This window comes from Lemur catta, chromosome 16 (assembly GCF_020740605.2).
Source record: "Lemur catta isolate mLemCat1 chromosome 16, mLemCat1.pri, whole genome shotgun sequence".
Classification (NCBI taxonomy): domain Eukaryota; kingdom Metazoa; phylum Chordata; class Mammalia; order Primates; family Lemuridae; genus Lemur; species Lemur catta.
Window position 1 is genome coordinate 38,807,397 of NC_059143.1, and position 23,370 is coordinate 38,830,766.

At 36.9% G+C, this 23,370-nt stretch overlaps 1 protein-coding gene across 1 annotated transcript in view; it reads left to right on the forward strand.

Moving 5' to 3' along the window:
- The window catches only part of DCC (DCC netrin 1 receptor), a 987,982-nt gene that overhangs the window by 675,274 nt on the left and 289,338 nt on the right, over nt 1-23,370 (forward strand). Inside the window, exon 8 of the mRNA XM_045528069.1 lies at nt 19,206-19,362. Coding sequence (XP_045384025.1) covers nt 19,206-19,362 — 157 coding nt within the window. The remainder of the gene's footprint in view (nt 1-19,205; nt 19,363-23,370) is intronic.

The following is a 23,370-nucleotide window of genomic DNA, read 5'->3' on the forward strand; positions in this document are numbered from 1 at the left end:
ATCTGTCAAAACTCATCAAGTTGTCTATTTCAGATGAGTACAGTTTAGTGAACAGAAATCATACCTCAATAAAGTTTTGAAAATGAGAAAATATATGCCTCAGCATTTAAACACTATTTGAAGAATTACCCTAAGCTTGCCATGTCTCTAATAATATTAAATGTTTTTTTGCGTATGGTGAAACCTTCATATTGCTCAGAATATACTCTTAGAGGGACCTGAATTGATAATATCCATGATATATGTTGAATGTTCAGGCTTCCAAGAGCCATTCTGAAGACAATTGAGTTTTTTCTAGTGGGCTTGATAATTTCTACTCACCTTGGACAAAGAGACGAGTAACTGACCTTTTGAAAGTTTCTCATACTGACCTACATGATAGGTTGCTGTATTTGTTTTCTATTGCTACATTAAAAATTACCACAAATTTAGCAACTCAGCACAACACATATTATATACTTCACAGTTTCCATAGGTCAAGAATCTAATCACAGCTTTTCTGCATTTTCTGCTTTGAGGTTTCACCAATCCAGGTTTTGGTCAGGGTTGAAGTCTTACCGGAGGCTTGACTGGAGAATGATCCACTTCCAAGCTCCCAGGTTGTTGACAGAATGCATCTGCACGTGGCTGTAGGTCTGAGGCCCCCATTTGCTTTCTGGCTGTTACCCAATGACCATCCTCAAATCATGGAAGCCACTCAGAGTTCCTGGCCATGTGGCTTATTCTGTAGGAAGTTTTATAACATGGCAGCTCACTTCTTTAAGGTCATCAGGAGAATCTATTCTTTCAGTCTGCTAAGACATAGCTTTATAAGATGTTACATAATCATGAGAGTGACTACCTTATCACTTTTGCCATATAATGTAACTTAATCAAGGAAGAAACTGTCTTATTGATTTTGCCATATTCTATTAACTAGAAGTCGAATTAGACTCAGAGGAAGTGCAGTCACCTTAGGTCTTGGGCCATATCAAGGTTTATCTACCATGGTTGTTTTACACATGACCCCTAAAATAAATAATTCTCTAATACTGTATTTAAATAAATATCTTTAAATAGGTGTATAAACATATATTTAAGATCAATTTAAGCTGAGTATGATTTAATTTTAAATAAAGAGGATTATTAGCAAATTTGGTTTAATTTATATTGGTTGGTTTTTTATACAAATCCCAGGATTGTACCTATTGTGCAGAGTCAGGCATGTCTCTACATGGTGCTCTAGGCCTTGAAGGAGTTAATTTGTCTTCCCTTAAGTTGTCGATTTCCATCTTCCTCATCAGTAAAATAAGACCTATAATTTGCAAAATGAATCCACATTCTTGAACAGTGACTGCATTAAAAAAGTGACTATTTTAATAATTAGCTATTCAAATTACCTTATGGTTGCCCTACTGTTCATAAAATCAAAAACATAATATAAAATAACATAGATCATAATATTAGTTACAGATGTCAGCTTACTCCTTTTTTCTTGAAGAAAAGGTGTTAATGAATTACTCTAGATTGATTTCTGACATAATTGCCAGGATTGTACAATATATCATTCTACATTTATGCCAGCAAATTAGCATCTGTGATTCATACAGTGGTACCATCCTTAATCTTATCATGTACTAAATACATGTTGTTTAGGTTTTCAAAATAACAGGTGGCTCTATACCTTCTAGGATGAAGAGAATTTACAATTTTGCTATTGAACTGGTGAATATTTTAAAGATGACAGTAACAACATGCCTGTGGGTTTGCAGGAAAACAAGGCTGCAGATCTGATAAGCTACTAAATACTGCACATGCATTAATAATTTCAACCTGAGAAATATTACTTTCAATAATTTTAGGTCTATTTTTATATAATGTATTTTTTCTCATGACAACTATGTAATGCAAAGCACTTAATATTCATTTTATAATACCGGGAAGGCAGCTACAGATGGTGTCAGTACAAGTTGGTTGTTTGTAATATTCTGTGTGCTTGTACATGCTGTGTATATTATCATTACATCTAAGAGCTCAGGTTTACAGACTTTCTGTCACTGCATTTGTGACTTCGGGTGCACTTCTGAGCTACCCAAAGCCTGTCATAATGGAAAATTACAGTAGAACCCTTTTAATGTGCATAAACTGATTTGTACAATACCTGATACATAGCGATCACTCAAGAAACAGTGTTAATATAATTCCTCCTCAAAATAAATCATTGCTGGCCAATGTTTGTTGTCTCTTTCTAGCCAAAACTGCTTCCCTGGGGCCAGCAACTCATAGGGCAAGAAACAGCAGAGTATGCTATTTCTGATTATGCAACTTCCTTCTGGGATCAGAAAGTCATTCAGCCTCATTCCGTGAAAAAGGAAATAAGAGTTTATGTGATTGCGTTTGTCTTTAAAATGAGGAAATATGGGCCAAGGAAGATTAAAGTGTTTGTCCAATGTCACGCCCTGGAATTAGTAGTTACTATCTTATGATCTAATTTCTAGTTTATTTGTTTGTTTTTTCTCTTGGCCATCTCTTTCATTTAACAAAAGCTTATGGTATAAGTCCTATGAGTTGGGCATTCTCCAGGTGTTTTGTAAATTTTAATTCAGTTGACTGTCAAGATAGGCGTAAGAGTTAGGTCCTATGATGATCATTCACATTTTATGGGTGAGGAAACTGAGGCACAGAGAGGTGAAGTAATTTGCGTGAGGACGCATACCTTGTATGTGGCAGAGGCAGTTTATCTCTAGAACACTGTGTTGTGCCACCTCTCATTGTCACGTGTGACTTGTCTTCATCCTCTAGGTAAGAAACACATCAAATAACGCCTTTTCCCCCCATACAGTGGTTACTAGCACTTCTACTCTGTTTATCATGTTGAATCAGCCATGAAGAGGACACAAATAAAGAATATAAGCTCCAAGAGGGCAGGGAGGTTTATTTTGATTCCCATCACCTGGAACAGTACCTGATACCTGGAAGGTGTTCAGCAAAACTATTTTGCATGAATAAATGATCAGATAAATAGGTGAATGAATGGATAGATGTATGACTTACATATATGCCTTCTTAAAAGGGAGCTTTTAGTCTGAGAATAAAAACCATAATCCAGATGAATAAAAGGTTCTATGACTTTTTATTCTTTTCATATTCTTCAAAGTGGCTTTCTATAAATAAAACTACTCCAGTCTGGGCGAAACAGATTTGTTCAGTTTTAAAATACATATTAGAAAAACATATGTTAAAACCCAAATTAAACAAGCTTTTATCTGCATGGCTCGGTCTCAACTCAGATTAATTTGGTAGAGGTGAAAATGAATTCTTTCACAGAAATTGTCTTGCCATATTTTAGAATGACGTTTCCGTATGGGTGGCATTTTGATGAGAGGAAATGAGGATCTGGATAAAGACTGGAGGTTCTGAAGGTGCTTTCATCTTAACTATACTCCAAATAACCAGAATCTGAAGAGGTTACATGCTGGGGTTAGTAGAAAGGATCTGGTAGTTTTGTTTTCCTCTCCTTATCATTGTAAAAAACATGGCACATTTATTCTCTTAATACTGTGGGCCATTCAATTTCTCACAAAAAAGAAAGAGACAGAAGTGAGGACATATTCAGAAGGAGAAAACAGTATAATCAAGAGGTATAATCAAGAGAGGAGAATGGAATTTTGTGTAAAGATGAATATATGCTGAGAGGGAAAAAAGGGAGTAAATATTGGCGTGTCACAATGTAGGGGGCTTGGGTTATTGTTTTAAGATTGGAAACACAAGGCTTGAAAAGGGCAATTTCATCAAAATATATAAAACCAAAAAAGACATGGTATGTGGCTATTGATCTATTCAACAAATCCTAGTGTCCTACAACCAAAAGATCTACTCAAAATCTAGGTTTTTAAATTTTGAGAATGAGTTATAAATATAGTTCTAAGCAGATAATAAATTCAGAGTGAAAATGGTATAGGAAGTTCTCCAGTAAGTTGGTAAGATGAGCTGTGAGATTTTTAATACACATCCCACATTTTTGAGTTGACATCATGAGAATCACTCAAGGGTTTCTACAGCATGGACCCTGGTGAAACCCCCAGCAGAGAAACATCTACCAGACTCCTTGATTACTGAGTCGGTAACTGTTGTTTCCTTCGTGGTTATCATAGAGATAAATGATGATGAAAATGCCTAGTGACTTATTTTTCCTGTTTTTAAATGGACTAAAAATAGTGAAATGAGTATAAGAAATGGGAACATAAGAGAAAACTATGCATTGATAGATATTCTCAAATATATATATATATATATGTGTGTCTATTAGGCTGTGTTTTCTGAGCCAATGCATATGAAGCAAAGTGTGGACCAGAGTATGCGTGAAGTGAAATTAAAAATTATTTATAATAACTGCTAATAGTCAGAGATGGGAAAAAGTTTTGGACGGGAAAGAAGTTGAAACTGCTAGCTGAAATGGACTTCACAAAATGGTCAGAATCATATGTTGTCATGTTTATAGGCCACGTTAAATTATCTGGAAGTTCATCCTAGATTTTAATGATTTGTGATATTTTTACCCTGGGCTGGTATGAGGAATGAGCTATGACATGAAGATTTTGAAAAACACTGTTTTAGCTGCCAGGATTTTATGAAGTCTTTTGGGTGCTTAATCCTTTGATCTGAGTCATTTGTAAATACTCTTCTGTAATTTTTACTCTTAGTTTTCTAGATTTCTTGCAGCACGTCATTCTATTCATGACTTTTTACCTCCCTCCTCTTCCTACTTATGTGTTTACCAAAAGGGAAGTTTCCCACCCATAACTTTGAATTTTATTGCCTTGGTTATGATTACTTTTCATTTTCTTGCCATCCTTGATCATGTTTCCAGTCTTTCTCAGGGAAACACATAGAACACCAAGCCACCCAAGGTATGTGGCTATGCTGTACAACAAACTGTGCCCCACACATTGAAATCCTTACCCAAGACGTTCCCCAAATGCCGAGCAGCCTTGTGCTTAGCTGAGTTCTTGCTCTCTGGGAATTCACTGTGCCAACTAGAGCACCACTGTCTTTAATTTTGCACCTGTCTTTAATTGTCACCTTTAATTTTATTAGCTATGAGCTGCTATATAAATTGAAAAATAGAATAACACAGGAATATACCTAGCTGGAATCCAATGCATTACTCCTAAGGATGAAATACAAAGTAGATATACGGCCAGACTGTCACCGGGTGATACAAAAGCAACAGCATGAGTCATAAATGCTCTGAGTGGATGTCGGTGCTCAGATTGATGGCTGCAGTTTGAATGCTTTGTCTCCCAATCTGTGTTTGGAAGGGGGGCGCTGGACATCCTTCTCCACCCTCCAGAATTAATCTTATTGCACTGGTTGATAGATGATAGCTCTGATCACAGTAAGAATCCTAAAACTTAACACTATCCTTGATGCTTTTTTTAAAAAAATTCTTCACTTAGAACAAAACAGTGCACTCGTAATGTTTAAGCATCCATTTATCATGTGTCTTCATGGAGTCTGCTCTATGCTTTCTGAAAAAACCACTAGTGCTAACAGCACTGGGGTTGATCTTCAACTATAATTAAAGCTGCAGGCTTCCCCGCTTTAAAATGAACCATTTTTATATATTGTGGAATAATTGTAGATTTATAGAGAAGTTGTGAAGATTTGGCAGAGCTCTTGCAAACCCTTCTTCCCATCTCGCCATTGTTAACATGTCACATGACCGTGTGTATTTGTCACAACTAAGACACCAACATTGCTACATTAACTAGACTCTAGTATTTATTTGGATTTCACCAAGTTTTCCATTAGTATCATTTTTCTATCTCAGGGTCCAATCCAAAGTTGCCCCCATGTGTTTAGTTGTCATGTGTCCCATCTCCTTTTTCTGTAACAGCTCTCATCTTTGCCTGTTTTTCTTGACCTTGACTGTCTTGAAGAGTGTTGGTCAGGGATCCTATTGACTATCTCCCAATCTGGGTTCGTCTCAAGTTTTTCTGATTATTTAGACTGGGGTGATGGGATTTTGGAAAGAATACCACAGAGATGAAGTGCCCTTCTTGTCACATAATATCAGGGACATGCGGCAGCCACATGACATCACTAAGCGTGATCACTTTCATCACTTGCTAAGTGGTGGCTAAGTTTGGTGGGGTTTTACTGTGAAGTTACTATTTTTCATTTCCATACTATTTTCTTCAGAAGCAAATCTCTAAATCTAGCCCACTCTTGCACCACTTTTTAATGGTTGCAATCAACTGTATGACTAAGATCTAACATGATTATACCACCTTCTCTATTAAGTCTCTAATACTGCTATAGATAGTTACAGAAGGCAATGCACCCAGTGTGTTGCTACCTACAGAGACCTGCCTCCTTTTTTTGAGAATACAAGTTCATTGTCCAGAAAAATTTCTATAATAAAACTCTTAATAGTGTGTAGATTTCCCATCCCTTACCTGTAACCAACAGAATTAGACCCCAGAGAAGAGAGTTTACGTGTTTAGATTATGACGTAGCTGCATGACAGAGAGACCAGAAGACACCCCCAATTCATCTTAGGCTTTTTGTTTAATTTTCTAGTTATCACTAAGTGAATTTATTTGTATGTCATACTGTGGTTTTTTTTCCAGTCTCTGCTATAGTAGTTGGGGAACCGGAGGCCGGAGTTAGTTAATTTTTATAACCATATCTTTGTACTTACTGCAGAATAGCTGCAAAATCCAAAAATAACATATTACATAGTAATTTAGAATTGTTCCAGTAAGTGTGGCATCAAGTTCTGAACTGTATACAGGTAATGTTTTTCCTTATGTCAAAATACTTATGAATATAATGTTTACTTTTTTAAAATAACAAGAGGCATGAGAATGATTGTCTTCTCCCCATTTAAAGCCTAACAAATTTTTGCATTCTTGAAGATGAAGGCCACAGCATCCTGTGTACTTATGTTGACATTTTTTATAGTAAAATAATTCTTTTTGGTGGAATTAATAATCACCCTGAGGGGGAAATGACAATTGGAATATTCAAAGATCTTGAAATTAAATTTCATATACTGATACTTCCTTCTCATCCTTTCTAACTCTAGCTTTCTTCCTACCATCTTCTTTTCTTTGAATAGTTTAATTGATTTGTTACCGCTCTTTTCATATTAGAAATGTTAATATTTTGTAATATAATTGAAAAAATCCCAGTTTGTCATTCATATTTCAGTCCTACCTGTTGTGCTTTTTTACACATAAGGTATTTTTACTATAGTCATATTTATCAGCATTTCTTCTCATAGATTCTGGTTTTAACCTATTCTTAGAACTGACTTCCCACTTCAGTAGCAAATACGTATTCATCTCTGTTTATATTGAGTAGTTTTCAAATTCTTATTTTTACATATATTTCTGTGTACTGTATTCTGTCCTTCTGTTCTTTCTGACCATCTCTTCAGTAGTGAACAGAAATTAAGTATCTCACCCAGGGTCACACAGAGAGTAAGTGGCTGAGTCTGACTTGGACCCAGCAAACCCTTGCCCTCTCAATTGCTGTCAGGTTTGCCTTTCCTTTGGTGAAGATTTACTGATATTTCTGTGTGAATTTCCATTTGAACACTGTTAAGCCTTCCTATACAAGGACACCTATGCTTTCGCTTAATATAGAAAATGCCAATATCTATTAAGGTGGTAAAATAGTCGAGATAGGGGCTGGTGCCATTTGTCTTCCTCTATTTGTTTAGACTGTCTTTAACTGAACTCAAAGTACTCTATGGGTCCCATCTGCTGTATTTTGTGTTGTTGGTTATGTGGAGTTTACAATATTTTGATGCTGGAATAATACTCAGGAACAGGAGGTATCATGATAAGGTCATATAATTAGTAGTGATTATGTAACAAATTTTATTGTTTTAACTTCCTAGTTCCTAGCTTTTTCTATGTCATGGTATCTTTAGAACCAGCTTCCTGTGGTCTGAATGTTTGTGATCCTCCAACATTCATGTTTAACCGAATCCCCATTGTGGTGGTATTAAGAGGAAGGGCCTTTTGGGGAGTGACTGTGTGATGGAGGGCTCTGCCCTAGTGAGTGGGATTGGTATCCTTGATAAAAAAGGTTGAAGGGAGCTGCCTTGCTCTTTCTGCCATGTGAGGATGCAGCAACAGGTGCCATCTGTGAAGATCTCACAGACATCAAATCTACTAGCACCTTGATCTTGGCATTCCTGGCCTCCAGAACTGTGAGATGGACTTTTCTTTTCTTTTTCCTTTTCCTTTCTTTCCTTTTCTTTCTTTCTTTTTTTTTTCTAGAATATTACTAGAGTACAAACATTTGATTACATGAATTGCTTTTGTACAGTCTGAGTCAAAGTTATAAGTGTGCCCATCACTCAAATGTAGTGCAGTGTACCCTTTAGGTGTGAATTTACCCCTCTCCTCCTCCCTGCTCCCACCTGCTTCATTTCCATTGAGTTTTACTTCCATATGCGCACGAGTGTTGATGGATTAGTTATAATTTAATAGTGAGAACATGTCGTGTTTGTTTTTTCATTCTCATGGTGCTTCACTTAGAAGAGTGGTCTCCAGGCCATCCAGGTTGTTACGAAAGGTATTAGTTTACCATTTTTTTAAGGCTCAGTGGTACTCCATGGTTTACATATGCCACATTTTATTAATTCACTCATGTATTAATGGTCACTTTATCCAGCCAATCCCACTATTGGATATTTACCCAAAGGAAAAAAAAAGTCATTTTTTCAAAATTTCTGTTGTTTATAAATTACTCAGTCAAAGGTATTTTGTCATAGCAGCCCAAATGTATGTACTAAGACACAGGTATTACTACCTAAACTGGATAGTGAGCTTGCCATTCATTGGGTTCTAAATTCTATCCCAAATTTGGATGAATCAGTTCCAAAGAAAAACAGGGACAGGGGAAAAATAAGAAAAAGAAGGGAGAAAAGAAAGAGATGATGATATTCTTGCTTCCTAGCATGACAGAACCTCAGTAGTAACTTTAGAGATTAACCCAGCTCCACCCTAGAAGACATTTACCTAGCTACAAACTGAAAGAGAAGATAGCCTTTTCTTAGTCCTTTGTGGCACTATAACAAGCTACCACAGTCCTTTGTGCTACTATAACAAAACACCACACTTATAAAGAACAGAAATTTTTTCCTTACAGTTCCTTACAGGAGGATAGAAGTCCAAGAGCAAGCCACCAGCATGCTGGGTTTTTTTGGGGAGGGCTTCTCTCTGCTCCTAAGATGATGCCTTGTTGCTGCTTTGTCTGCAGGGGAGGAACAGTGTCCTCCCAGGGGAGAAGGGGATGGAAAAGGCAGAAACAGGGCAAACTCCTTCTGTCAAGCCCTTTTGTAAGAACACTTAGTTCTGTTTATAGGGCAGAGTCCTCATGACTCAATCACCTCCCCAAGGGTATATCTCCCAAAACTGTTGCGTTGGGGGTTAAGTTTCTATGTAAATTTTAAAGGGGAGAAAAACACTCAAATCGTAACAAGGCAAGTCTCCTAGTTCCAATTTCAGGATTCTTTTTTATTTTTTCAAGAAAAAAAAATGTCATTCATCGTACATGCATTTTGCTTCTTGACGAGGATGAGTGAACATGTGAATATTGTCCAAATATATTTTGATTTAGCTACGATAGAAACAAAGAATCAAACTTAAAATAGATATATTTATTATGGCAGATGAGCACCTGTATTTAGTATTGCACACGCTTTATGTTATATTTTGAGTTATTTGATAAATTCACCAACCATGTGGATGTTTAGGTAAATAATACATTTAATGATATTTTTAATCAAACAAGACTTTTTAAAAAGACCCATCTTTTCTGTAGGAATTAGTAGTGTTCTGTTTAGAGTGAGCATGGAGAGTACTGGCGTTTGATGCACAGCCACAATTTATGATCATATAATGTGTTTTTATTAGTTGGTCATCTCTAATAGTTATTCTTTTTGTTTTCTTACTTCATGGATTTGAAGTATGAGTACTAGGTTCAGGCCAATATGCCTCCTTTGTGGCTTATAGCTTTACTTTTATTTTCTACACTGCAGTACATTAAAAAAGAAAAAGGATGAACTTACATGAGTGCTCTCTCTGCAGTGGTTGCAAGTACCACATGCTCACAACCCTGCTTCCCAGAAGGAGACTAGAATAGAAGTGGGCAGGGTCTCTCTCTGTCTTTGTCTCTCTCAAGTGTATAGAGGGATGGAAGGACAACACCCCCCCCTCAGAAGAGTAAAACCAAGGATCTAAGGAAACATGCTTCATAGACATTGTATGCCCCCTGTTGACTTCATAGCAGTGACATAATGCTCTACTTGTATAAACTTAATTGGAATAAGTAATAATTTATTTTAGTTTTATACCCTCTTTTATTTCCTTCAGGTTTATTTGCCTTCAATTTATTTTCAGGGCTGAGTAGCAAGAGTCTAGAGCCAAGTGCTTTACACACAGACACTTTATAAACCTCTGCGCTCCACGTGCCCCATGCATTCTTGGCCTGTGATGCCTCCTACACCTCCACTACTGTCCTCTCTCCTAAAACATAGTGTTCAGTGAACCTATCCTTCTTAAACTCTCATTCTTAGAGAAATTAGGAGAAAGAAGTGAAACTTAGCCCATCCTGGAAATGAGCATTTCCACAGTTACCCTTATAGCATACCCGTGAATAAATTATTTTGAAATGTATTTTAAATCCCACGGGCAAGAGTTGGAAGTTTGCCATGAGTAGAACTCACTGAGACATCAAGTATGATTGGAGCTCTTTAATTGAGTTACTTGCTATTCTAAAACAGTAAAAGCAGTTCTTAAAAGTGCCTACAATTACTAAAAGAGAGTAGAGTATCTTAATCCTTTGGTTCTTCTTACTTAAGTTGTATTATCTTCAATTTATTTTTACTTGAGTTTCTTAGAGTAAACAGAGTTGTTTAACACACACACACACACACACACACACACACACACACACACACACACACACACACACACGCATTAAACTTCCTAGCACTGATTTAATTATTTTTTTTCCCTAACAACACCGCTTGTCAGCCATTTTACTTTAGTAGTGTCTCACCACCAAAGAAAATTGCATGAAAAAGCACTGCTTCATAAAGCCTGCCATACTGATCTATAACAGCAACGTGTGTGTTCTTTAGATGTTCTTCATGGACAGAGAGCGGGACTGCCAGCCCGGGACAAAGCACCATATGGCTGGGATGAGGTGAAGGATGATAAATACACATGAGGGATGGGAGGGGAACTGTCACCGCTTGTCAGCCTTTATCCCTAGAGGAAGCTCTGGTGACAAGGGAATGATTGAAATGGCGCATTTGGGGTCCCTGGGCATGAGAAGGGGTAAACAATGACTGGGAATTCAATGACATAAACTCAAGGGAAAGGGTGGAAACAAAGCGAGCTGGGATTGGGTAGAAACATAGCTCTCTCATAGTTGGGGAAAGATGCCAGGAAGAGACATTGATGAGAGATGATTAAAAGGTGGCCTCACAAAGCCTTGGAACAGTGACAGATGGAAAGAGTACAATGATCAGTAAGAAAATACAGAGAAAGGAAAGAGACCTGAAATGAAGTAAACTCTTATAGGAGCAGTTAATAAGAGTTATACCAAAAAAAGTTATACCAAAAAAAAAAGAGAGAGAGAGAAAGAAATTAACAATAGATATTTCTCTGCAAACTAAAAAAGGAAATAAGAAAGGATAGTGAGATAACCAAGTACTTTCCTTACGTAGAGGAAGCACATTTGTTCACAACTTACCTGACCTATCAGATTTAGCTCAAATACTTCCCATCCCCTTTCTGTTAGGGTTCCTAAATCTCCAGCCAGACATCTTGAAATCAGTCCAGCAGAAATAAGCTTTCTGCTCCATGGATCTAAAGACACACAAATAATAACAACCATTTATTGACTGCAAATCCTATTCTAGGTACTGTGGGCAGCCCTTAAAATCCACTTCTCAGCATCACTTAGCTACCTCATACATGGATTATTTTGTATCAGTTTTTAAATGTAGAAAATAAGGCTCAGAGAAGCTAGATGACTTTCCAAGTCACAAAGTCCCAGAGTTTTGGAGTAGATATCCAATATCCAGGCCATCTAATTGCAGTTTTCTAGTCAAAAACATCTATTTACATGTATGATATATATGATGCCCTAGCCACCTCTCCAAGCTGCCAGTAGTCCTTGCTTCTCCGTGGATAAACATTCATTTTTTTTTTTTCCCTTAAGAGACAAGCTCTCTCTGGCTCTGTTGTCCAGAGTGGAGAGCAGTGGTGGATAAACTCTTTAAAAGGCACTTTCCTAAATAAGCAACTTGGAATAAGGAAATTACTAAAGCATTCAATGGGTGCTTTTACAAACATACAATGTACAGATTTGAGCATAAAAACCTTTAGTCACACATATTGGTTGACCTGTTTAGCAGATATGATTTTACTCCTCATTTTGTCTGAAAAGATCACAAACTCCAGGAGCTATAGCTATCTCTCTTGATATGACCAGATGTCCCCAAATTTGCTTCTCAGCTTATATATCTGTATGGCCATAGGGAATCCTCTTTAGAATACAAGCTTCACTTAGCACTGCTCTTTGATGTATGGTCCTGGAATAAGAATTGCACTTACTATAACAGATGCCCAGATCCTGTTTTGGATGCACAGCTCAGCACAAACCAAACTCTTGGGCTTCTTTTTTGCTTATTAATTAAAGTATGATGTTATTTCCCTTAGGAACTATTCTTATATGAACACACCTTCTACATCATTTGGTACATAGTTGGGTTTCAGAGCAGATTGTGATATATTTCCCCTTCTCCATTTGGTCCAAAATGAAATTTTCTCACTCCAAAACTGCATTCTCTTAGAACCTTTCTCTGAGCTTCATTTTTCAATCTACTTTGTAATTTAGTAGCAGATTGGTAACAATTAGCATAACTAACTTGCAGTAATAGCTCAATCTTCTCCAAGTACGTATTCTCAAATACCCACCTGAAAAGTTCTGAAGGGGAATTTTCCACCTGAAGTCTAAACATAATGTCACAAATTTGCAATGCCTTTCATTTAGCTAACCCTGCAAGAATTTATTGGATGCCTGTGATGTTACTAATATACACTGTGATAATTTGAAGGATTAAAAGTGGTGAACCGTTTAGACTTCATTCCTACTCTCATAGAGCATACAGTTGGCTATAAATATCAAAAAGTGACTAGACCTTTACAGTACAGGGAAGTGCCCTGACAGGAGTGCTCATCTTTTTCTGCTTCGGTGACAGTGCAGAATAAAGGGGCCTACACAAGGCTGGAGATGAGTGAAGTGACACTTAAACTGAAACCTGAAGAAGGCCCCCAGTTAGAGCAACAAAACATTGGAGCGAAGTGTTCCAGGTCAGTTTGCAGCACACAAAAGTACCAAAGGTGAAAGCAAGAGGTCTTAATGGACTTGATCAAGTTCAGCATGGCGATGTAAGAGATAACAAGGAGCCAGACCTGCAACTAAAGCCTTTGCAAACTCCTCAAGTATAACTTCCCACCCACCCCCAGAGACATTCAAATGGATCCTTCGGGCTTACACCTGCTTAAGACACCTGAGAGAGTAGGGCTGGTATGGGAGGAGCAATGCTGGACATGGGAGGAGATGGGTCTTTGAGGGTGAAGACAAGCTGGCCAGGGAGAATTACCAAGCTGGCTTTCCTCTCTGGAATTTGGAAATGGATTGAACAGCCTTTTATACTGTACCTTATGCACTTCAGTGAATATTGAATGGATTAATGATTGGATGCATTAAATTTATCAAAGAAAGTTCAAACAATGTATAATAGCACTATTACTATGATAGTTTATCAATAGTAAATTAAATAGGCATCAGGGAACAGAATGGAAATGTGTACACCTTATGTTCTCAAATTAATTCTCCATTTATTGAAGGCAATAAATGGTTTAAAATCCATGGCTTAAAATTAAATAATTCTTAGTTTCAAGCAAAATGGTAGGAACTCGATAGACATTAAATATATATTGGTTATTCATTTTTAGATACTAACCCAATAAATTATTTTATGGACATGAGGTAATGCATTTGTTAATTAGCTAGATTTAAACATTCCACAATGTTTACATACTTCAAACCATTATGTTGTACAGGATAAAAGCATACAATGTTACCTGTCAATTAAAAAATTAATGAAAGATTGAGATTTAATGAGATATGGTGGAGGGCAATCATTTGCATCTCATATGAATTTAAAATTTTAAAAATGGTTTCAAAACTATTTTTTTAAATCCACATTTCTTAGTTTTACCAGAGTTCTTAGTACACTGTCACAAAAGCTATAATTCTCTGAATTTTGAAAATAGTGTAAATTTTTTTTAAATGTTCATTATAATTTTTAATTATACACAGCAAAGCTTCTCTTTGTAGGTTTGTGAAATTACTCTATGAGCTGTGGTACCTTTAAACTATAATTTAGGTTTATCCACTTCTCCATTTAGACAATAAGAAGCTAGACTTTGGTGTCAAGGGAACAACAACAAGAAAAAAAGTCAAAAGCAAAAATAATAGATGTTTGCCCTTTGGAAAATTAAATGTTCCCATCATTTCACTAATAATATCTATTTATATTTTATTTTTATTAAATCTTCAAGCTAATAAGGAGATGTAGCTAACAGAGCAGCAAGTTAATTTGGTGGCCACATTTATAGTGTTTTTCTTAGCAACATGGGGAATGAAACAGGGAAATAAGTCTATTGGCTCACTGTCTAATGTAAATTAAACAGTTTTGTTTTCATGAATACAGCTTATCTTTCAGCCCATCCTCATAGGGAATCAGATAGTGCACTATTAATGAGCTCACAGAGAAATTAATTTCAGAAACAGTGTATAGTAAAAATCTGAGTGAAAAAAGTCTCTGATATCCAGAAAAATTGTAGTTGTATAGAAAAATTAACCCAATAGCATAGTTGTTACCAAGGATCTTACACCCAAAATGATCAAATTATTATTTTTTGTTTCAAAACTATCCTTTGGATTTGTATTATCTTCAGAAATCACCTCCTTTTTTTGATCTTGCTGTGATAATATTTTATAAAAAGGTGTTCTTAAAAAAGAAAGAGTATTTTGTTATAGTGTGGCAAAGTCGCCTCCTCTTCTCCATGACAGCAGATAAAGAAGCTGTAACTATGGCAACAGTAATGGACCAGACAGATTAGGGCCAGATTGGAGATTAGGACTCCAAGAGCAAAGAAAAGAAGTCCTGATTGGTTCTTTATTGAGACCTTATTTGAAGGCGAGTTACTGTTGAGAGAAAGAATGGAGGATTAGTAAGAACAAAATTAATTCCGCTGTATAAAATAAGAAGACATTCCTTTGTTTAAAATGTGTCTTTTCCTTTCCATGTAATGCCTGTTTAATTTGAGGTAAAGAGTCCATAATTAATTGTATTCTGAGCTTTATCAGTGCCATCTGAGTCTAGACCAGTTCTGAGAAGACACTCCCTGAAGCCTGGGGAGAAGAGAGAGAAGCACATAGTTCTGTCTGCCAACTCCCATTGCTCCGCCTCTGGGCGTCCCCGATGGGTAGAGAAGTCAACTCATTTTTGATGGTGATACCATGAATGAGTGAGGTGCTGTTGGGGAAAAGGGATTTGAAAACTTCTCCCTGGTTCTTTTAAAACTTATTTTTCTAGGGAGGCGTAGGGGGAAAAAAAAAAACAACTTATTTTTCTAACATCTTGAAAATTCTCAAAAAAGTTTCTGTAAGTTACTATTAATCATATTGGAAAAAATACTTCTGTGAAAAATTTAGTAAGGATTCCGTTTTCTTTAAACTGATAAGATGTATTTGGTATGATATTTTGAGTAAATGTGCTATGATTTCAAGCTGATGTCCTGATAAAGGCAGGAATTTGTTATTTTTTAAACAATAAATTTATAGAAATGAGAATGCTTGGCTGAATATTATGAGTATTCTTTTTTTTATTTTAAAAGGTTTTGCCAAATTGACTTCTAAGAAGGTAGTACTCGCACAAACATCAAATGACACAACGTATGAGAGTACCACACCCTGGTCAATGCGAGATATTAACATTTGTTAAAGTCTTGCCACTCTGACAGGATTTTTTTAGGCTTTAATGTGTATTTCTTTTATTGTTGTCAAGTCGAACCCACTTTTAAATAAGTTTATTATTTTACTGATATTTTAAACATTATTTTTTTGTATTACACTATTACCTATTGTCTGTTACATATTTTCCAAATACTTTTGATGAGTGTTTCTGGAAGAAACAGGACCACAACTAAGCCAAGAAGGACAGTAGGAGTTAGACGAATGCGATAGGCTTGTTTAGTGTGGGAGCTGCTTCTGTGAAGGCCCCGGGGAATTGGAGGTGCTTCAGCATGAACAGAGTATGTTTAATGCAAGCATCAAAAAGCCAAGGAGCCTCCACTTATGCTCCATGAAGACAATGGCTTCATCTGTTGTTCACCACTCTCTCCTCTGCACTTAGAACAAGAATGGGCAGGTGATAGGTGCTGTGTGAATACTTGCTGGATGAGTAGAGCTACTGAACATCACCTACCGTGGACACCTGCGAGCCTCTGCCCAAAGCTCTCACTTCCTGACTCCCCACTGGTATTCCTGGGACCCCTTCTCCCCAAAAGTATTTGCACACAAGTCCTTCCCTGAGGCCCTGTCTATGGGGGAAGCCAAACCAAGACAACTGGCCAGCAGGAGCCAGGCCAATGAGCAGATGAAGTTTGGAGCTTGCCCTGAGGTTAAGAGATACGGGGGATAAACAAGCAGTAGAGTGATAGGACCCTATTTTTATAAGCTTATTCTGGATGCTGCACTGAAAATATATTTGAGGAAGGGGAGTTTAAGGAAGGCAGAGGAACTGGAAGACAGTTGTGATCATTTCAGAGTATGACGGTGTGGATACGAGAGTGGGTAGATGGACGAGATGTCCAGGACGGGGAATCTGGCACATGGTCAGTGAGGGAGAGGTGGGAATAGGGGACGCATTTAGGGTTTCTGGGCTGTACAGTTGAGGGGACAGCATGGACACAGCCCAGGAGGAGAAGCAGGCTGAGAGAGAGAGGGAGACTAAGTTTGCTTTGGTGTTCTAGTCTGAGCTGCCTGTGGTGTGTGGAAGTAAAGGTTTTTGTCAAGAAGCTTAATATCACCCATATTTTTGAGAGAGACGCTCCGTGTGCAGGCATCAGTCTTTTCCCTTCCTCTCACAACTCCGCTACAAAAGATTGACTGACTCACTGCTGGCCTTCCATTTATTTCAAATTCTGCGCTGATCAGGACAGCAAGGGGAAATTTTATCTACAAAGAAGTAGTCAGAGAATCTGTGGAGTCAGAAATAACTTTGGACACTGTGCCATTCTCTAAAACCTTTCTTTGTATAACTGGTATGTATTGTAAATTGGATAATGTTTCTGGAACCATTAGGAAATGAAGTATTCTCTTCTGCCCCCAAAATGGATTTTTCCAGCTAACAGGTTAGCTGATGGCAGTACTACGGACTCAGCCAATCTCTGTACAAAGTGGATGAAAGAATGGCAACTAACTTTGATAATAACTGGGGGGAAAGGTCTACAAAATCCAGTTTGAGAATTAAAATGTAGGCAAATAGGTACTTTTGCTTTGGGGCTAGAAATCGCTGTTGAGATGAAAGACATGTTCCATAGATGGGGACTTGAACAAACACGAAAAAACAGAAAGCCAGCAAAGATGAATTATGATTTCACACACACACACACACACAAACACATCCCCCCAATACACACACACATATTTAATAGAAAACCCCTGTTACATATAATAAATGCTCCAAATGTTTGAAAAGCCAGTTTTCTAATTGTGCATAATTGAGTTATTCCTATGGATAACAATTGTTAAGTTCTGCTATCAATCCAGTGACACTCTACAAGCATGGTATTATATGCCTTTGTCTTGTATCGTTTTTTTCTGTCATTTCCTTTATGGCAAGTTAGTTCTACTTTTTGTTAGCTTTTGTCAACTTTTAATTTTTGCTCTGAATTTTCTGTGGTATTAAAAATCCATAAATATGATATTTCAAGTTGTATCAAAAAGAGTGCAAATAGACTTTGACAGGAATAAGGTTTTGTAATAATTGCTTGGTTACCTGAGGCATTTATCAATACAAATAAGTCCACGGCTATGTTATGTAATGCAGGGGTCTCCATTGATTTGACCTACAAATTAGAGCTTTACTAACTTCATTTCAATTTATGCACACTTACTTGGGCTGTGTTTTCTTCTGTCATGAAACACATCTTAACTCTGAAATCAGTATTTTAAAGAATCAACTTACTTATGAATTTTTCTTAAATATAAGAAGGGGATTACAGTGTGTTTTTATTTTTCTTTGTCAGAAATCAGAGACCTTACTGTTTATTAAAACTACATGATCCATTTTTTCTAAAGTAGTTAACCCCACCACCCAAAACACTTTGTGAACTGTGAAATTATGGCCCTCTCTTAGCTTTTCTTAGAACTCTTAAAAATATTGATAGGTAGTCTTTGGCAAAATAGTCACTGTAAATTTAGCTTATATTTAACATAAGTTTATATTCTGAACCATAACACTATTCTTTACTTCGAATATAGATACATGCATTATTTATTATTTGTTTATTAATTCATCCATATTCTTATGTATTCCACCCCTGCCTCATTCCAGAAAGAATTCAGGGAGATATATTATTAATTACTTAAAACAATTTGCCTGTTGTCCAAGTCATTTTCTGTTATCACTTAAAGTCATGAGAAGTATAATTTGCTTACAATATTCAATTATATTATCCACAGTTCTAAAGTAAGTTCTTTCTGGAACTCACGTGCTTATGAAAAATTCACATTACCCAATTTCTCTCCTTGTTTCTTGCCTAAATATTTTTTTTCGTATTGTCATGGATCCCATGAGTAATAAAAACTGGACAAATATGCAGTGGAATCATATATGTTATTATTCGCCCCCCTTTTTAAAACCTAAGAAACCTGAATATGTTAATACCTTTGATTCTGGTTACTGCGTGCTTTCCGCTGGTTTTCCTCTTTCCTTTAGAACCTATGTGACTGTAACATGGCCCTGCTTGCTAATAGGTGTCTCTGCCTCCCTGCCCAGTTCCCACCCATGGCACTGACACCTCTGACATTCTCATCTCTTTCCTCCTTAGCTGTCCCAAGCTCCAGTGTCCTCCCTTCAGCTCCCAGAGATGTGGTCCCCGTCTTGGTTTCCAGTCGATTTGTCCGTCTCAGCTGGCGCCCACCTGCAGAAGCAAAAGGGAACATCCAAACTTTCACGGTCTTTTTCTCCAGAGAAGGTGACAACAGGTAGGTGATGCTACCAATAAAATTCAGCCTAACCTGAAATCTCTTTATATGTACACATGTGGTAATAGCAATGGCAGATCTTGAGCAGGAACTTTGGAGATTCTGCAAAATCCCTACTCTGTGTCTTTCCCTCATTACTAAATGGAGATGAGTGGTTTTTAAAGCAGGTCTTTTTTTACACAGTCAAATAACTATACAAAATAAGTTTATAACAACTTACTTGAAAACAGGTAAGAATGTGAATATATAATATCAATGTTTTATTTCTTTGGTTTTCAAAGAGATGAACAGAGAACAGAATTAGGCTGGATATTGATACAACAAAGTGCGAAAGAACCACTGTGGTTAGTTTGTAATCCTAACTCTGTCATTGACATGATGTGATCTCAAAAACACTACATGACTTGTCTGAGGCTAATTTTTTTACTCTTTAATATGGAGAAAATAATAATATTTACCTTGCAATATTTTTGTTAGGCTTAAATTAGGTTGCCTATATAAAGGCTAGCAGAATGGCTAGTATTTAGTAGAAATTGTTAATGTGAATATTATTATTGACTAGGCAAAAGTGAAGTGTATGTGCCTGGTTTCAAAATTACAGTGTTCTGGAGCCTTTTTCCCCCAATATTTTTCCCTTAAAATGCTTTGCCATTTTAAGACGCTGAAATTTGATTTGTAAGTCTAAGACAGATTCTGAGTAAGTTTCATGTGGGAAGAAGCAGTGATGCATGTACTAGGCTTCTGGTCTCTCAAATTTTTGAGTGCTTTAAACACATTGTGACCTTTAGGGACTTCTCAGGATCCAAAAGGGACCATATATATAGGACTTGCATAAGTGGTATTTAGTTCAAAATGATGACCAGGTGGTACAATACAAATCCTCAATGCTGGGTCTCAAAATGCTTTTCTTTCTACTTGACAACAATGGTCAATGCATCCCCTTTTTAAGTTTTATTGTGTTTTTCAATTTGACCTTTCTTTAACATGAAAAGAAAGAAACAGACAGACATACAGAGATGTGCTCACTAAGACCGTTCATTACCATGGAGAAGCTGGCATTTGTTTTAGTCTCACCTCTGCAACTATTTTACTTTGTGATTTTATAATGTTTCATAAGTTCCTTGAATCTCTGTGCAGTTGTGAAAAGTGAAGGTAATATTAATGATTCTTACCCAATCATCTTCATGTTTTTACATAAATTTTCTGGAGGTGCCTTAAATTCTACATGCCCAAAACCGTACTGACTGTCTCCTCCTTAAGTATACATATATATATTTTTTTTTTCTTTTTCTCTCTTCTTAGTTTATTTTAGTACCTTCCATCCAGTTGACCAAGCAAAAAACCCAGGCCATATTTTACTCCCACCTGCCTCCCAACACTGCCATTCTTCATTAAGTCTTGTCACATCCGCCTTGGCCATAGCTCAGCCATGCCACTTTATTCTATGACTTCCATCATCATTTCTCTGATCTCTGGAAATAACTTCTTACCTTCTAATCCATCCATCCTCACTGTCTGTAGTTATCTTTTTGAAATATAGCATGGATCACTCATTCCACTGCTCAAAGATGTAAATGCTCTTAAGTTTAAATACAATAACATTTCTATTTAAAGACATGTACATGAAAACTTTCAAACTCCATTTAATGGAGGTCTAGCTCTGATTTATACATAGGGAGAAGTGTGGTTTCTATAACCTATAATGACTAAAAATATGCCACTTAAGTCCAAATAGCTGGATTGAAAATGGTCCAACTATTTATCAGATGTGTGACTTTTGTGTATTTAATTGTATAAAACAGGAATCATACCTCTCTGCTAGAATAAGGATAAAAAGAAGATAAATTCCACCTCTCAGGATTGTCATGAGAACTAAATGTTGGAATTCGGGTAAAGCATTCAGGGCAGTCACCACACAGGCAGAATGGGGAGTCTCAGAATGGCGTGAGCATGAGACATTGTGGAAAAGAGGCAGAAAATAAGGTTCAAAGGGGAGGAGGAGAAGGAGAAGTTGTTGAAGTTGCCATGTTTGAGCAAAACATTTATTTTTGTAACTACTCACAGTTGCCTGCTTATAATACCATTTTGTCCTTTCGTCTTCTAATATAATACCATTTTGTCCTTTTCTCTTCTGTCGACATCTTCCTTATCTTTCAAGCCCAAGCATGGATCCTCCATAGCCCCTTGGTTACTCACTCCCATGGCCATAACATGGACCTTGACGACAGCAATCACTGCAACCTCTCTATTATCTCAGTTTTACAAGTTATATTCTTGCCTCTCTCTCCAAACTCTTATCTCTCTATCTTCCATTTAGGACTTTAACCACAAACGTTTGATTCCACAGGGACCTACAATTCATTAATCCTATCGGTGTTTTTATAATCTCTCATCCTTCCTGTTTTCCTTCACTCACTCAACAGCTAAAATTCCATTATTGAAAACACTTGCTGACTCACATCAATGTTTTTCTGGCTTCTTTCATTTCACATTGCATGCTTAGTGAAGTCCAACTCAAGTAAATGTAACTTTGTACCTACTCTTTACTTGTACTCTTGCAGCTGAATATAGCTGGAGGAAAAGGTACAAATAGGCCGACTCCTCTCACTTTGAATTCATAGCTACTAATCTCATGTTGCCCATTAATGCCACTGGCAATTATACTGCGTTTATCAATCAGCCTCTTTTTCACACATGCTCCTAATGATATTTCATGCCTTTCCTCTCTTCTCAGATCTCCAGTAACTTCCCCCTTTCCCTCAATCTTAGTTGACCTTGCTGCTAATTTTCTGGAAAATCAGAAGGGAAATTCTACATGCTTTCATATCTGAATTATTTACCCAAGTGTGTCTTTAAGCATATAATCTGTTCTCCAATTTCTGTAAAAGAACTGCTTGCTCTCTTAATTAAAGCCAAACCTTTACTTGTGCACTAAGTCTCATCCTTTCTTGCAACATAAAAGAACAAATCTTCAGCCATTCTTTCTCTCTCCTGAATTTTCAATTTCCTCCACTCAGGGGGATCATGTCTAGCAGCATGTAAACATGCAGTTATATCTTCTTTAGCAACAAATTCTCCCTCAATCCCACTTCCCTCTCCTCTACCACTCCATTCTCTGTTCCCTTCTATAGCAACATTCCTTGAATTGTCTAACTTCACTCCAGTATCTCACCTCATATTGCAATAATGATTTTGTTCCTAGTACTTTATTGCAACTGCACTGACAAGCAGGTTACCCATGACCTCCATGTTGCTAAACCCAATACCTAAGTTATGGTCCCCACATTACTTGGAAAATCAGCAAATTTTGTCACATTTGACCTCTTCCCCAAACTCATTCTTCACTGGGTTTCTGTTATACACATTTTCCTCGTTATACTCTAACCCCTCTGGCCACTCATGTCCAGGCTCTTTTGCTTTTTACTCCCAAGCTCCCTGATCTGTGAATATTGAATTGCTCCAGGGATCAGGACTTGGAGCTCTCTTCTTATCTACTTCATGTCTTTATATTCTGTTAATATGCTGATGTCTTCCAAATTTGTGTCTCTGGTCCTAACTTTTTACCTGCAACCAGCTTCCTGCTTGATTTCTCAACATTAGTGTCCCATGGGCATCTAAAGCTTATGATAATACCAAATACCTGCTTTCTTTCAACCCTAATCCATCCCCAATACTTTATCATTTCAGAGTTTCCCCCATCGCATTGAAATCTTCATGTTTCTCTTTAATCAGGTCAAAATCTTTGGAATAATTCTTAACTCCTGTCTTTGTTGTACCCCATAATAAATCCATCATCAGGTCTTGGCAGTACCATCAAAATACATGCTGACTCCATGAAATAATACAATACCTGGTATTTGCTATAAAATAATACAAACAGGCAGTCTGTGACTTTTATATTTTGTGCTGAGTGATGAGGATAAAGACATTCATTCTATTATTCTGTCTAGTTGTATATTGCTTAATTTTTATAACAAAAACAAACAAATGAAGATAAAACCTAAACTG